At 35.9% G+C, this 16,492-nt stretch overlaps 1 protein-coding gene across 1 annotated transcript in view; it reads left to right on the top strand.

The window, feature by feature from the left end:
- Window positions 1-436: 436 nt before the first annotated feature.
- The window catches only part of SMC1B (structural maintenance of chromosomes 1B), a 33,643-nt gene continuing 17,587 nt past the window's right edge, over window positions 437-16,492 (top strand). The window contains exons 1-14 of the mRNA XM_010003017.1: window positions 437-461; window positions 1,617-1,805; window positions 2,350-2,462; window positions 3,592-3,795; window positions 4,136-4,374; window positions 4,884-5,142; window positions 6,496-6,636; window positions 8,223-8,305; window positions 9,313-9,520; window positions 11,886-12,071; window positions 14,103-14,282; window positions 15,367-15,513; window positions 15,717-15,854; window positions 16,350-16,466. Of these exons, the coding sequence (XP_010001319.1) occupies window positions 437-461; window positions 1,617-1,805; window positions 2,350-2,462; window positions 3,592-3,795; window positions 4,136-4,374; window positions 4,884-5,142; window positions 6,496-6,636; window positions 8,223-8,305; window positions 9,313-9,520; window positions 11,886-12,071; window positions 14,103-14,282; window positions 15,367-15,513; window positions 15,717-15,854; window positions 16,350-16,466 (2,229 nt within the window). The remainder of the gene's footprint in view (window positions 462-1,616; window positions 1,806-2,349; window positions 2,463-3,591; window positions 3,796-4,135; window positions 4,375-4,883; window positions 5,143-6,495; window positions 6,637-8,222; window positions 8,306-9,312; window positions 9,521-11,885; window positions 12,072-14,102; window positions 14,283-15,366; window positions 15,514-15,716; window positions 15,855-16,349; window positions 16,467-16,492) is intronic.

Here is a 16,492-nt window from a genome sequence, read left to right as displayed (position 1 = left end):
GGCTGGGCCGGGGGGGCGAGGCTGGGGATAGCTTGTCCGCGGAGGGGGCACTGCGAAGGGGGAGTAAAGGCTTTTGCCAGCCTGCTTCAGGTCTCGTTACATGCACCTCAGGAGGAGGCAGCACAAGCGGTTTTAGAGGCTTAGGATCTACCATTGGTGTTTTAACTGAAAATATAGGTTTGTGGGGTTTTTTTTTCCAGGGTGGAAGGACAGAATTCGGATGGCTGGTGAAATTTCTAGTTGTTTTCTATCTTCTTGCTAGACATTGTAGGATGAGTGGTTTGTGAGCAGCACACCTTGCCTTTGTCACTCCGTTTTGTATCTCGGCTAACTAAGGTTACATAAAGGTGGTTTTAGATTAACACTCTGGGTTGTGAACTGTAATAATAGCAAGGTGCTTCTTGATCTGAGTTTGTGGTCTTTGCCATATACGTAAATGCCTCTTGCAAAGCAAGATACAAGTATGTATATGTATATACATTTACACTTATTGGGGTGGTAACTGCTCTGTAGTTAAACCCACAGCATTTGTAGATGTGACTCCACATTGTTGTGCTGTGGGTGCTGGAACTTTTTAGAACTTGATTTGCGTCTTCTGAAAGTTCCATTAATCAAATGGTTTTTTATCTTTTATTTGCCAGAGGACAGTACAATAGGAGGTAAGGGCTGTCCTAACCAATAGCCACAAGAACGGGTTTAGCATTTGGTTTTTAGTTTCCCCAGTCTGTTAATGATTTAGTTTATTATTTAGCTTTTTTATATCCTGTTGTTTCTTTGCTTATCTAATTGAAGTGAGACTTATGAATGTAAATAACTATTATTTAGCATTATTATAAGATTTTTATCATCCTGTCCCCACTGTTCCATATTTGAAAGTGTCAAAATTACAGATACTTTTCCCAGTTACTCTTCCAGTTAAATCTAAGTATATTTTAGAGGTGAATCCTGGGAGAAAAATTGTGACTATTGTGTAATCTCTGAAATTAGTTTTTTGTTTTCTCTTTTACTTCTAGTATTCTTCCTTTTCTGATGTTTTTCAAAGTAAGTAAAAAATTGCTGAAGTAGCAAGTCAGAAAATAATTAAGCTGTTAACAGAAAAACTCGAGATTAAAGGGGAACAGCAAAAAGAGAATAAAATTACAAGAATTTTTATCTAAGGAGTATGATCAGAGAACTTTGTTGCTGTGGTGAATGTGTCTGGAAGAGTACTTGTGTTCTTTAGAACTGGAATTCTAGTGAAACAGTTACATGATAGAGTGCTTATGCAGCTAACCTCACTGCATTATATAAAGCAAATTACTGAGTAAAGATTATTGGTGTTGCTCGCTCAGTTTAGGTGATGGCTTTTAGAGATGGCTTTGTAAGAAAAATTGTTCAGAAGGGCTGAACAAAAAAACAAGTTTTGCGATTATTTTTATTACAGGCAAGCTTATTATCTGCTGCCAGTGTATTATATCTTAGAAATGCTAAGTTTTTTCTCCAATGAAATACAGAATTAAAAATATAATTCATAAAGGCTTTTGCATTTAAATATATTTTCATTTTAGTTAATTGTTAATCAAGCACTTCCTTTCATTTCTGCCGTGTCAAAGCAATTTTCTTTTTTTCTTTTTAAGGAAAATCTAACATAATGGATGCTATTAGTTTTGTGATGTGTGAAAAGACATCTAATTTGCGAGTTAAAAGTGTTAGAGAACTAATTCATGGAGCACATGTTGGAAAGCCAGTTTCTTCTACAGCTAGTGTTAAGATAGTATATAGCGAAGAAAATGGGGAAGAAAAAACATTTTCAAGAGTTATCCGTGGTAGGTGGTAGATTCTATTGTATGAGTTTTCTGTGGTCTGATGCATAAAAAATGGAGAACAAGAATATTCAACTTTGAATATCAGTTGCCTAATATTATTTCATATTTTGGTGGATTGCCTTTGAATATTGTAATATTTTTATAGTCCAGCAGTAGAATTTTTTTTTAACCAAGTATTATAAATGAAAACAAAACACATACTGAGGCAAAGTTAAAAGTTAAATAAGTGATTAATATATGTCCTTTGCTTTGTACTTTGATCGGTAGTTTTTCGCTTGGAATATAGATGGTATAGGCTCTAGCAAATGGAGCCTGACACCTTCCTGCAGGCATGAGCACTTTCTTAAATATCTGTTAGTACCTTTTGGAAGTATGCAACTAGGGTTTTTGTACAGAAAAACTAAGCTATTGAAATGACTAAGAGCATAATTGAAATCTATTTTCTTTGTTGAGGAAATTACTCAGTTAAATTGCTCCACTAGTTTTGTTCTTTTCCTATGGATTTTGTGTTTTTGCCATTTTATAGTATTTTTTCTTTCTTTAGGTAGCTGTTCTGAGTTTTTTTTCAATGATAAGTCTGTCAGCCGATCTACTTACATATCTGAGCTTGAAAAAATAAACATACTTGTCAAAGCTAGAAATTGTCTAATTTTTCAGGTGAGTATTTAAAGTACTTCAAAACAAAAGCTTCTGAGGTTATTTTGTAGGATTACACAGAAACCTATTTGCAATAAAAGGGCATTCTTAGCTTGTTGCCAGCTGCTATGTTTTTTTTCCTGAACTCTGCCAAGAATTACAGGACTGCAAAATGGAAATAATGGGCTTTGTGTCTATATGAGTGCACTGGTAAGAAAGAAGCTGGAAGAAATTGAGTACTTGTGTTATTCAGAGTATACTAAAAAAATATGGGTCTATATTTACAAATGTTTATTGTGTAAAATTCTAGGAGTGTTATCAATAGGAAATGATAATTTCATCTTAAAACACTCCTATTAGTCAAGATGCATGAAAATTTGTAGCATTTTTTTAAGATTAAGGGATTGAAAGTCCTACTGGATTATTAGTTCACAAGTATTTAACAACATAGGTCAGAAATGTCATGTACTAATGACAGTTTTTGCAGGCTTCTCTTCCCCATTTTCCCAAAGGAAAAACTTCTTTTCCCTTTTATTAAACCCTGTAAATTGTTTCTCATGGTGATAGTAGCCTGTATGATGAGCACATTTACCCACTCTACAAATTAGAATAAAATCACAAAACTCATTTCCTGCACTTGACTAAATTCTTTCTGATCAGTGAAGATCTAAGCAGCTAATGTATGGACAAAAACTGTTCCCATTAACTTTGGGCGTTAGATAGTCTTCTGGTTCATTGATTTCAGCTATTTTGCTTTTGAAGTACTGGAGGGGGAAGTTGTTAGTTCATTTTTCATTGAAATTTAGTTTCAGTTCCTTTAAGGAGGCTAACAAGGTTTAGTTTTGTCACTCTGATACTGCTCACTGATTTTTGCTGGTTCATTTAGTTTAAATGTGTTTTTCATAGATCCTGTCTGACATTCCAAAATATTTAGTGATGTCATGGAAGTAGGTGAGGTGGCTAGGTGATATACTCCTCTTGGTACTAAACTTTTCATTGGGTTAGAATCTAAGTGTCTTTTCATCCAGTTCTCTTCACCATGTATATATAGGTAAATCTGTACTATGTGCTCTCAGAGAAGAAGTTAGTTAGTGGAGAACATAATGATCTATAGTGCTTTTTTGCTTTTTTAAAAAAATTTTTGATTTAGGGAACAGTGGAATCAATTGCAATGAAGAAGGCGAAGGAGAGAGCTCAACTTTTTGAACAAATCAGCAATTCATGGGAATATGCTGAAGAATACGAACAAAAAAAGAAAAAAATGCAGCAGGCAGAAGAGGATGCACAGTTTAATTATAACAGGAAGAAAAGTGTTGCAGCAGAACGCAAACAAGCAAAGTTAGAGAAAGAGGAGGTAACTCAGAATGATTTACCTTTTGCATGTTAAGATTTCAGATTTTCCATCTCTTATGAACTTCTATACAGGTTTTCAATCTAGTATGTTTTTCAGTAAGGTATAATATATTATAGTTTAATATATTGTAAAAGGATAGAGGAATACATAAAATATAAATGAAATTTGCCAGTATAATCCATTTAAGTGTTGGCTTACATGTTTGAGTTCTATGATTAGTACACCTTACTGGTATTACAGCTACTGCTACAACATGTTACATCACTTTGGACTTGAAATGGGAATGCTGTTGATTTAAAATCCCTTATATAAACCAGAAATAAAATTTTAATGTTGATAGGCAGAGCATTACCAGATGCTTCTCAAGGAACTGGATGAAGAAAGGATAGAACTGCAGCTTTTCCGGCTGTATCACAATGAAAAAAACATTGACTTTCTGAAAAACAGATTGGATGAAAAGAATATGGAGGCTAGGATCAAGAAAGACTCTCTTGCTACAGCAGAAGATGCATTTAGAGCCAAGAAAAAAGTGCTTGGTGTACTAAACAGAGACCAACAGCACATGGAAAAAGAAATGAAGTAGGTTTTTTAATTGGATTCGCTGGTAATTAGGTTAAAGTGTATTCTGTGCTGGGAATTGCTTGTCAGACTTGTGTTTCCTGGTGAAGCAGTTGGGCAATATCCCAACACTATTGAAGGCAGTTGGTAGCAGTTACCTTAAGTAATATCTAGGCATTGATTTCACCTCCACCACCATACCCAGGTTGCCAGTAATTTTATTATATAAATACCTGTTTGCTATTAAAATTGTTCCAGGATCATGCTTCACTTCTTAAAATTCTGTTTGCAATTAATATTAAAAAAAATCACCTGTGGTTATCCCACCTTGCAGTTGACAATTGATTATTTCTTTGGATGTGTGGTTGGGAGGGGGTTGTTCTTTTTATGATCTCTTTTGGATTGTTTTTATTGTTTTAGATGTGCTTTGTGGTTGTTGGTTGGGGGTTTTTTTGTTATTGTTTTGAGATTGGTTGGTTGTATTTTGGGGCTTTTTGGTGTTTTTGTTGTGTTGTTTGTTTGGCTTTTAGGACTCTGGAAGCATCCCTGGTTCAGCACAGATCCGCCTATATAAAATCAAAGGAAAACACGTCCTACCAAATGAAGAAAGTAGAAATGTCTAAAAAATCTCTACAGGACAAGGAGAAATCCTCTGATAAGGAAAAGCAAAACATAAAAGAGCTAGAGATAGAATTGGATGATATTGAGAAGGCATGGAGAGCATTTGAGAAGAAAGCAGAAGAGGAGATACTGCAGAAGGCAGCACATATTGAGTTGAGAGAAAGTCAGGTGAATTGAGAGGTCTAGAAGTACTGTTTACTAATGAAATCTAAAATTCCCCACTGGCATTGTTTCACCAGTAATCTGTAATTTCCAGTGCTTTTTTTGCTGTTGAGCTCAAACAAACAAACAAATTGTAAATTTTATTTTGAGGCTGTTTCATCAGGTGGAGGGAAATCATGAGGCAGCATCTCAGAATTGGCCTGTATCCTCTCTAGAAGGCAGGGGCAAGTCACACCTCACAGAAGTTTCAGATAGGAATGCTTCTAGGAAGTAAATCTAAGTTGCATGTGGGCTTCTAAGCAAGGTGAAAAGATCTCTTCTTAGAGGAAGCAGTGAATTTTCAGTGAACAAGAAGTTGAGAAGACACTGATGGAAACTTCAGAAGGGTTGTATCCAGGGACTGTCCCCGGTGGATTAGGATTAAATCTATGTGTAATTATCCATGGTTAGATTGTTCTCTTTTATTTGTTGTTTTTTGCCCTTCTTCATGGACATGTCTGGTACGTTCTGGGAGGGTAAGATAGAAAACATACAGTAGCATTTTGGGATAAGAGGGTAATTTTTGAGAAATGGCTTGTCAACTGAGGTACAGAAATAAGTCTTCAATTATGAAAAAACAAGATGACAACAAAAATGCAAACAAGACTTGGTCATATGCATACAATCTACTATGTGTCAAAATTTAAAACTGAGGTAGCTCACTTGTGAGCTATTTGGTTTTTGAAGGAAAGGGCTGCAAAACTTTACATGAAATTCACATTTGGAGAAGCTATCTTTGAAACCATATGACCAGAAACACTTTTAAAACTAAGTGCTAGAGTCTTTCCTTCTTGGTCTGTTCCTTAAAAGATTCTGATCAGTTAATGGAGAACCTGCGGGGTTATTTTTTTATTCTGTGAATCTTCCTCCTGTGCACTTTAGAGGCATTTGGTCTGTTAGTCACAACTCTGCTGGATTGTTCAAACTCTTGTTTTACATGTTCACATTAAAAAAACCCACAAGAATGCTGTAATTATAAATACAAAAACTTGCACTAATTTTGGGCTGTGCAAAACTTAGTGTTAACCTTAAAGTTACCTGTAAAGTACTGTAAACTTTATAAACTTCCCTGAAAAATACGCCGTTAGAAGTCTAAAACAAGACCACAGGCAAGAGCTATTAAGCATAAGCTCTGGTTTGAATTTTTCTCTTAAGAAAATATAACTTCTGATAGTGCAAGTCGTATCTAGAAAGAGAGACTGGAGAATTGGATGGCTTTCATAATCTTAATTACAAAGTAGCAGTTACTAATTGAGGCTGTAACAACATGAGTCTTCCCACTTTCAGCTGTGTAAATTTTATTTAATGTTGTTTTTCCAGTTGCAGCGCTATAAAGAGCTAAAGGAAACAGCAAGGAAGAAAGTAGCTACACTAACCCAGCAGCTAGAAAAACTTCGTTGGGAGGATAAAGCAGATCAAGAAAGGCTAAAACTTAATTGGAGGAAGAAAAAAGAAATTGAGGTATTTTTATCAGGCTAGAATTGTATTTTAAGGAGAAAAATGTTTCTCTACCCCTCCGTCTGGTATAAATGTCCATATAAATGCTAACCTTGCAGTTTTGTCACCTACTAAGGAGTTAGAGGGGCAATATGCGCAATATGTGTTTCTTCACTATTTAGTTAGGGAGTCAAGGTTTGGAGGAGACTTTATGTTCAGATGAGACTTAGTTTTTTAATTCCTAACACCTTTATTCTCATGCATATAAACTTGCCTGTATGAAAAAGCTTGTATTTTAGTATATATTCATGAGGATGTAAAGTCATCCTTGCCGTGATACCGAAGTTAATGGTTATGCGTTTGTTTGCTTTTGATACAATAATACTTTTTCTTTTTGAAATATCAGTTACCAGGAAAAGCTGGTTAGTATCTAGAAGTGAAATAAATAGTATTGCTTGTGCTTCTAAAACTCTGCAACTCGCATTATGCTGTTAAGAAGGAAGAAAGGGATACTTGAGAGTTCATAAAATGCACATCTCACCATTCAGAGTTGGCATTATTTATCTGCTCTGCTGACATTTGGTGATAACTCCTGGCAATGCAGTGTTTGTGCTATCACATCTAGCATGCTCTGTTCTGGGCTCCACACTGCAAGGAAGATAGTGGCATCCTGGAGTGAGTCCAGGAGAGAGTCACCAAGCTGGCTGGGGTTGGAGCACCTGGCTTATAAGGAGACACTGAGAGAATTGGACCTATTCAGCGTGGAGGAGGAGAGGTGAAGGGGAGACCTTATTGCTGTCTTCAGTTACCCAATGGGAGGATATGAAGTAGACAGAGCCAGGCTCTGCAGTTGCACGGTGATAGTATGGAGACAACAGGCACAACATAAAACATGAGAACTTCTGAATAGCTGTTAAGTAAACTTTTTCATCTTGAGGATGCTCAAACATTGAAGTGAGTGCACAAAGTTTTTGGATTCTCCATGCCTAGAGCTAATCAAAAGGTTACAAGGATTTCAGAATTTAAATTAGGGCTTAATAAAATGTGTAGGTAACCTTTTCTTTTTTTTCATTAAGTTAATATATTTTTATTTAATTTGAGTAACTGAAAGTACTTCTTTGAATGTTGGTTTGGTTTTTAGTACAATACTTTTATGTCAGGTTAGAAATTCTGTGTGGAACTTCATCTGTTCTTAGGAAAAAGCTTCTATTGATCTGGGGCCATGAAAACACCTGTTTTGTTTTAACAGCTATAATTCACTAGCATTGGGTTTCAAGTTGTTTTATATGATGGCGTTGTGATTCTTTGTGCTGAAGAGGTTCTCTGTGAACTGTCGCTGAACATGAAAAATCCAGTAATGGCCTTTATTCCATTTTATTTTTTTTTATTTATTATTTTATTATTATTATTTTAATCCAGTAATTTTCCTTTAGTATTGATGGTGTAATTTGACATTACTATTAAAAAAGGTTATTATATTACTTCAGCTTGAAATACCAGCAAGGCAGAAAAGCTCTGTCTCAGTACTTGTTCTCAATTAAGAGCTGTCTTGCTATAAAACTGTCATTTTCCTCTGGTTTGTTTTTAACACTTTTTTTGTGATTGCATAGGAAAACGTAAAACAGATTGTGGAACAGATAGAAGAGCAGAAAAAAAGAATAGAGAAGTTGGAAGAATATACCAAGATATGCACGTATGTTTGAAAAATTGAAAACTAACTTGATTTTTTGCAAATATTTTTAAATTAAAGTAGCAACTTTCTAATGATTTTATTTCAAATGTTAATAAGAATTAGAATTCTTTTAAATTGTAATTAATATTTAAATTACTTTCGCTGTCAAAATAAAGTAGGAAGTATGATGACTCATCTGTGTATTGTTTGAAACCAATTTTATAATTGCTGCTAATTTCTTAGGTGTACGAATTATGTCACTACAGGTAGAGTATGGGTCTGTGAGTGTGCAAATTCTGAGTGAGAACAGGACAGTTGAGTAGCTGTGCTGCTTTAAGAAGCAGTTAATATTTACATTAGGTATTAGGAGCACAATTCTCTTCTTACTTCTTTGGTCTTGTCTTCTACCTGATTTTTGTGCTTTGAGATAAGGTACATAAGCCTTTCATTGAGCAACCTGAAATATGACATTAGCCTGTGTTTTGTGCAGGAGGCCAGAGTCTGTGATCTCCGCAGATTATTACTTTATCCCCTACCTGTATTTTCCTGTATGTCCTATGTAATATGTGCTTTGGCTTAATGCTGTCTGTGTATTGAACAAAGTTCTGTCATGGACAGTAAGTAGGAGATCCACTGTGACCGCTGATGAAAAATTATTCTACTTACGTAGTTGTAGTAGAGTGTGGTAGAGCCTTAGTGACTGGTGAGTGTGTCAAGTGGGTGATAATTTTGCATGAGAATTCTCAGTCCCTCTCAGTTTTACAATATCAGACTTTTTCTTGATGGAAGATAAAACAGTATGGTTGCATGTTACTCAGGCAAAACTTCTCACTTGTACTCAATTTTGAGATCTTATAGATAGGTTATACTATAGAATGCAACGTGTATAAGCAGTAGCTTCTTATAATTACTTCAGATCCTTAAGAATTTTCATACTCTGTGATCGTAGAATGACTTCAGTTTTGTAAACTAAAAGCTTATATAAATGAAATAGTAAATTGCTTTCCTATTTTTGCTTCTGCTCAAAGTGAGTCCTTAACAGAGAAAAAAAAGCAAGAGGAAGCGCTAACTAAGGAAATTGAAGATTCAAAAATACGCATAACTGAAGTCAATGAAGAATTGAACAATATAGTTGGTGAACTGCACAATGCCAAAATTGACTACCATGAAGGAAGGCGTCAGCAAATGAAAGCAGAGATCTTGGAAAGTCTCAAAAGACTATATCCGGATTCTGTGGTAATTGAATGGCCTCATTTAAATGCCTTATTTTGGAATTAAGATTTTTGAGTTCTGCCTTACACTGAGAAAGCAGCTAGAGTTAATTGGGACTGTTTGGAATATTATTTTAAGCTTTATGCTTGCTTGAGTGTACTTGGTGAACAGTATTTCTGAAAGAGTAGTGGTGTATACTGTTGGGTTTTTTTCACAGTTTCTAGAATTAGACATCTTTGCTTACATCAAAGAATAATTTTGATGTTGTTTTTTTTGTGTGATTTTGTGGTGTTTATTTACTTTACTTTTTGGTCTTTTTCTGTCCTAAAACATATTTTTTACACACTTATTTTGAACAAATAAGTAAGAAGTTTAACTGTAAAACCTTTTATTCCAGAAAGAATACTTTTTCCAAAGGACAGTTTGTCTTAGGTGGATGAGATTATTATGTTATCCAAGGCTCTGTCTTTGCTTATCAATTGGTGTATTTTACTTATTCTTCAGTAATGCAGTTGTGTTTTATGTATTGGTTCTGAATGTCAGCAGATGTCGATTGTTTTATGAGGCACATTTATATCTTTGTATTGTTTTTTTAAAATATTTACTCCAAAATCAGAAGCCATTCCAAATAAGAGCTTTTAATAAATCAAATCAGTTGAATAGTTAATCTCTGAGTATGTTGCAGTATAATTAGTCTTTTTTGATATACACAGTCATTGAAGATGTACAGGCTGGTAATCTTTTTTTATGTTTAGAAGGTGAGATATCTCTGCTTCTGCTGCCATAAGAACATTAAAAAAAAAAAGTCAGTTGTTCATTCCTCCTTTGTCTTTTGCAGAACCTTCTCAGAATCTAACAAGTGTCTGATCCTGTTGTTTTCTTGAGAAGTTAAGAATTTTTCTTTTTACCTGTTCTTCAGAATTTTTTTCATCCGTGTTACCAGAGCGTTCCAAAAACATAAAGATTAATGGTAGATCTTTTTTTGCTTACTCTTTGCACCGTATCCCTGTTTGAAAAGAACTGGATCAGACTGATGATACCTTGCTGGCTTAAGGGAGAGATGGTGTTCAGGTTGTTCTTGTTTTCCTTCAGGAGCTGCAAATTTTAAGAGTACTTAAAGATTTGATGGCTTCTAGTGAATATAAACTAGATAAATCAAATTAGTTGCATAAATTATCCTATTACAGAAATTCTTAATTATATCTGCTTCAGTTATTCTTGTTCCTGTGCTAGTTTTCCCAACACCAGCGTATGAGGCAACAGAGTTGCTTCTGAGCTGCTCTTAATGCTCTAGTGTACTCATTCCAGATTACTGAATACAATCCAAGTGAAGTCTTAGGATGGAAAGGTCATGACACGTCATCTTCTAGTAGTTCACCAAGTACTTGGGGACAATTGGAAGAAATCTTAGTGTCAGTCTTCTGGATTTCATAGGCAAAAATGGCACACTGCCTCTGTTTGTTTAGTTCTTACCCGTTTTAAAGCTTCTCTTCTTATGTTAAAACATCCTTGTAATGGTTGGTGAACATTCCATGTAGTGGAATAGCTATAGCAGGAAAGTGATTGTGGCTGTGAATGACATCTGCATTTTCATGGATTTGTCTCATAAACCAAGTGTATTTTGCAGCTGATTACCGTTTTTAAAATTTAATTTTCAAAACAGCATTCCTACGTTGGTAGCCGTAATAGGGATGACTGCTAATGTTGCAGATTCAATTACAATGTTCAAAATGTACATTAGTACCTTTAATCATTCAGGGAACAGTCAACTGTAGCTACAATTACAGAAATGGAAGAAAAGAGTGAACATGTACAGCAAAGGACTAGTTAGTTTTATCTCTAGAGGTATTAGTTCATTATATGGCAAAACAGGCTTGATTACTTGGACTATGCAGTTCAAGAGAAGCAGTTACTACTCTTTTAATGCTGCTAAAGTAAGCAGGTCCTTCTGGTTTTGGTTGAAACAGGAATACTGCCTCTTTTGCTGCCATTTTCCAGTTAACACTTCTATTTTTTTAAGACCTTATTGCCATTTAAAGATCTTACTGTTTGTTAGATACTTCCTTTCTCTCCAAAACAGATGCTCAGCTAACTTTGCTATTGCCCCTCCACCATGCTTCTTGAAGTGTATGCTAGAGATTCTGAGTAAAACATGAGGTGTATAACTAGCCTCAGGGAAGAAATCAAATCACGTCAGATTTTGGAGGCATACTTTGCTATTTGAATTGATGGCTGCTACAATTTCTATTTTTCTGATGCGCAGCCATTTTAAGAGTGCAGCTGCTAGATACATAATAGGTTTTCCTTTTACTACGTTAGTGTCATATACAGAGATGCTATTTGATATCTAAAGTGACATATAACTGTTTCCCCATATTTTTATCTTCAGTTTGGAAGACTGCTAGACCTTTGTCATCCTATTCATAAAAAATATCAGCTTGCTGTTACCAAGGTATTCAGCAGATACATGACTGCTATTGTTGTTGCCACTGAAAAAACAGCCAGAGATTGCATTCGATTCCTAAAACAAGAACGAGCTGAACCAGAAACTTTTCTTGCTTTGGATTACCTTGATGTAAGTACAGTTTTCTTTTTTTCTTCTCATCACCAAGTTAATATGTTTCTGCATCTTGATACTGGCTCATTTAAGCTGAACTGAAATAGGCTGAAGTGTTAAGGCAAAGCACTTAGAAGTGAGCTTCATAGGGTTCCATTTCTCCAGCCTGCTGAGGTCCCTCTGGATGGCAGCAAGAGTTTCCAGTTTATCAGCCAGTCCTAATTTTGTGTCATCAGCAAACTTGCTGAGGGTACACTCTGCCCCATCCTCCAGATAATTAATTAAGGTGCTAAACAGGATCGGTCCCAGTATTAACATGACTAGTTACTGACCTTCAACTGAATTTTATGGCACCAGTCACCACCCTGTGGGGCCTTTCTGTTCAGCCAGTTTTAAGTCCACCATACTGTCTGTTCATCCAGCCCATATTTCATTAGCTTCTCTGTGAAGATCTTCTGGGAGACAGTGTTGAAAGTCTTGAGCTAGTCTAGACACTATCCACAGCTCTCACCTCTTCTACCAGACCAGGTAGTTTTTGATCATTCAAAAATTGAGAGTGGCCTTACAATTAAGTCAGCCAGCTCCTTCAATGGCTGCATCATGTCAGGACCCTTACATGTATCTATGTCCAGTTTGCTTAAGCATTCCCTGAACTGATCTCCTTCCATCAAGGATGCAGCTTCCTTGTTCCAGACTTTCCCCTCTTTGGAATTTGGCTTTCCTGGAGGACCAAAGTAAAGTCTTGCTAGTAAAGACTGAGGTGAGGAAGGAATTCCATACCTCAGTCTCTTCCACATTCTTTGTCACCAGGTCTCTTATCTCATTTAGCAGCAGGCCCACATTTTCCCTTGACTTCCTTTCATTGTCTATGTAGTTACAGAAGCCATTTCTTCGACATCCATTGCCAGAAAAAATTCTAGTTGAAATGTGGCTTTTCTAACCCCGTATCTGCATAATTGGACAGTGCCTCTAAATGTTTCCTAGGTTACCTGTCCCTCCTTTCACCTTTAGTATACTTCCTTTTTGAGTTTGAGATTTGTCAGAGGCATCTTCTTTATCCATTCAGGCCTCCTGGCATTTTTGCCTGCTTTTATCATTGGGATGATAGCTAAGGCACTCTGGGGCCTTATCACGTGGAACTCTGCTGAGCACATGTTTGAAGAGGCCAAAGTCTGTTCTCCTGAAGACTGGGGTTGTGAGCTTGTCTTTTGTCCTGCTCCCTCCTCTCAGGATCCTGAACTCTCCTATCTCATGATCCCTGCAGCCAGGGCTGCCTTAGATCTTCCCCTCCCCAGCAAACCTCTCCTTCCTTGGAGAGTGTGAGATCTAGCAGAGCACCTCTCCTCATTGGGTTCTCTGTCATGTGGGTTAAGAAGCTGTCGTCAGTGCTTTACAGGAACTGGATTGCTTAATACCTTGCTGTGTTGCCCCTGTAGCACATAAAAAGGTGGTTCAGATCCCTTCTGAAGACCCAAGACTATGAATGTGGCACTGCTTTTAGAAGGCCTTGTCCACTTGATCTTCCTCATCTGATGACCTGTAGCAGACACGCACTACAATGTTAACTTTTTACCAGTTTGTTTTTCAGCCTTACCCTTGAACTCTCGTTTGGCTCGTCACCCTTCTCTGATCACCCTCTGTGCATTCCAGCTGTTCTGTCACATATAGGGCAACTCCACCTCCTTGTCTTCCCAGTATCTTCTTCCTAAAGAGCCTCTAGCCCTCCATTGTAACACTCAGTTGGGGGAGCCATCCCACCATGTCTCCAAGATCCCAAGAAGGGATCCTGCACACAGGTTTTTAATTCATCTTGTTTGTTCCCTATCCTACATGCATGTGTGTATGTATTCATGTACAGTGAAATAGGCTATTTGGATTTAAGCACTACAGTAAACACACAATATGAAAACTGTATCTCTTCCTACTCTTAGAGCAACTGAGGCACCCACCCGTGGTCTTGATTAGTGCATCCTGTTCCCAGATCATTCTGATCTGGACATGCAATGCTATTACAGCATGGTTTCTAAACACCTCTTGTTTGCTTTACAGGTTAAACCAATCAATGAAAAATTAAGAGAGATAAAAGGAGCTAAAATGATGGTGGATGTTGTACAAACTCCATTTGCTCCACTGAAAAAAGTGATTCAGTTTGTGTGTGGAAATGGCTTGGTGTGTGAAACAATTAAAGAAGCAAAACAAATAGCATTTGATGGACCAGTGAGGTTGAAAGTAAGAAGCTGAATTTTCTTGCATATTTTTAAATTCCAGTTGTGTATTTTAATGCTAGTTAAATCACAGAATCATTGTGGTTGAAAAAGACCTTTAAAAACATTGAGTCCAAGCATAACACTTTGATAAACTGCCCACAAAGTATAAAATTAAGCACAGAATGGTACTACGCTGTCTAGTCTATTCCCACATAAATAAAGCCTCAGATTTTTCTCATGTTTACAGTGATTTCCTGGGAAAGGGAGGCAAATTAGGGGATAGTCAGTGTTCAGATATGTTCCTGGTATGGTCTTCTTGATGAGGAGGAGGACAGAGAAGGAAGGATAATCCCATTCTTAAGACTTCAGATTTAAAAATACGGACTTCATCTTACTAGCTTTTCTATGAAGAACCAATTTACAAATTCTTTAAAATACCTGATGGAGTCTCTTAGTTGTAGGTGTAGACTGTGTTGAAGACTGGAAGCTTCTCTGTCATTTCCGGTTCTTTCTTCTTATCTATGTCTCTGTTGTTGTCACAGACTGTATAGCCCTTTTATTTACTTAGTAAACCTTTTAAAATCTTGACTGAAACAGCTTTAAGTTGAAGGTGAGTGTAAAATCATGTTAATTTGAAATCCAGGTAAGTCACAAAAACACCCACATTTACTGACATTTTGACTTTTAACAGCTAGCTGTTTTCCATCACTCTGTTATCAAATTGCTTGGGTTGCTCTACTGAGCCAAACATAACCTTCAAAGTTGCCAGTGTATACAGAAATATCCAATAATCATTTCCTAACTATAAGGAAATTACATGATTTCACTTCCTTTTCTGATAAGTTGCAATAATACAAAATATGGACTGGTGACTAGCTATATAGACTACTCACTACACCTTATGGCTGGTGCCAAGAAACAAGAGACCTCTTTTGTAGCTTCATGTATCTTATTTTGGCAGGTTTGGAAAAGGAAAAAAATGGACTCCAACTAAAATTTGGTTATCACTAGTTTAACTACCATATCTTGGTGTACTATTTCATGGGAAATTTTGGGCTGCTTTTTGTTCAGATTTACTTGTTTTTAATTTATTTTTTTTCTTCCAGACGGTGGCTCTTGATGGAACTTTATTTCTGAAATCTGGAGTGATTTCTGGAGGGTCAAGTGATTTAAGATTTAAAGCTAGAGTTTGGGATGATAAAGAAATTAATAAAATGAAAGAAAGAAGAGACAGCTTGATTAATGAGTTGAAGGTACGTCTCTTAAAAAGCATGTAAATGCAAAAGGCATAAAGGAGTAAAAGTTGTATCTACTTTGATTCACTTATGGGAAGGTGAATGGGGCTTATGTTAGTGAGGCTAGCTTTGTGTAGTGCATGAATCTGAAAAATTAGTAATTTCCAAATAAATCAGCTTTTGTTTAAAATTCTTTTTCTCCCGTTGTAATATTTTTCCAGGAGTTAATGAAGATCAGACGTAAGGAGACTGACTTGAAGCAATTGCTTGCTCAGTGCCATGGAACACAGACACGACTAAAATATTCACAGAGTGAATTAGATCTTATTAAAAAGAAACACCTTGCTAATCTCTCCATGGTATAGTAATAAGTCTTCATTATTTTCATTTTTAATAATTGTATTTTTTAAACTAAGCTGTAATTACCAGTGAATAAATAATTGCTTCCTATAGTTTTGTTTTTTTTTTAATTCAGTGTAAGTTTTAAATACAGCATTTATGACTCAAATTAACAACATGTATTTTAAAAAATGCAAAATTATTTACATGATGCTTTTTCTATCTTAGGTTTTAAATTCTAATTTCTGGTAAGCATGGTTTATCATTTAGTAACCTTCAGAAGCCTACAAGTCATGCACTTTAAATTATACTTATAATGAATTTACTTCTCTACTCATTAAAACTGTAGTCATTGCATGCAAATTGCCAAAAATACTGGGAAAGTGGCATTTGAGAAGAAAATATTTCGGTTTTCATCAGAAAAATACAGTTAATCTGAAGTAGAACTGTATCTTAATTTGTAGGAAGTTGACCATCCTATTAAGAAAATTACCATATTTTTCCTTTCTATGTAGGAAAAATCAAAACTGGAAAGTGAATTGGTAAATATTGACTCTCAGCATAATATGCTGAATGAAGGAATAGCCCAAAGAAATGAAAAAATAGAAGAATTTCAGAAAAAAATTAATGAGGTAATGTCTGCTGTCATAGTCATATA

The sequence above is a fragment of the Chaetura pelagica genome, unplaced genomic scaffold (assembly GCF_000747805.2).
Source record: "Chaetura pelagica isolate M959 unplaced genomic scaffold, ChaPel_1.0 scaffold117, whole genome shotgun sequence".
Classification (NCBI taxonomy): Eukaryota; Metazoa; Chordata; class Aves; order Apodiformes; family Apodidae; genus Chaetura; species Chaetura pelagica.
Note: the sequence above shows the minus strand (reverse complement) of the source record. Positions and strands in the feature narration are given on the sequence as shown.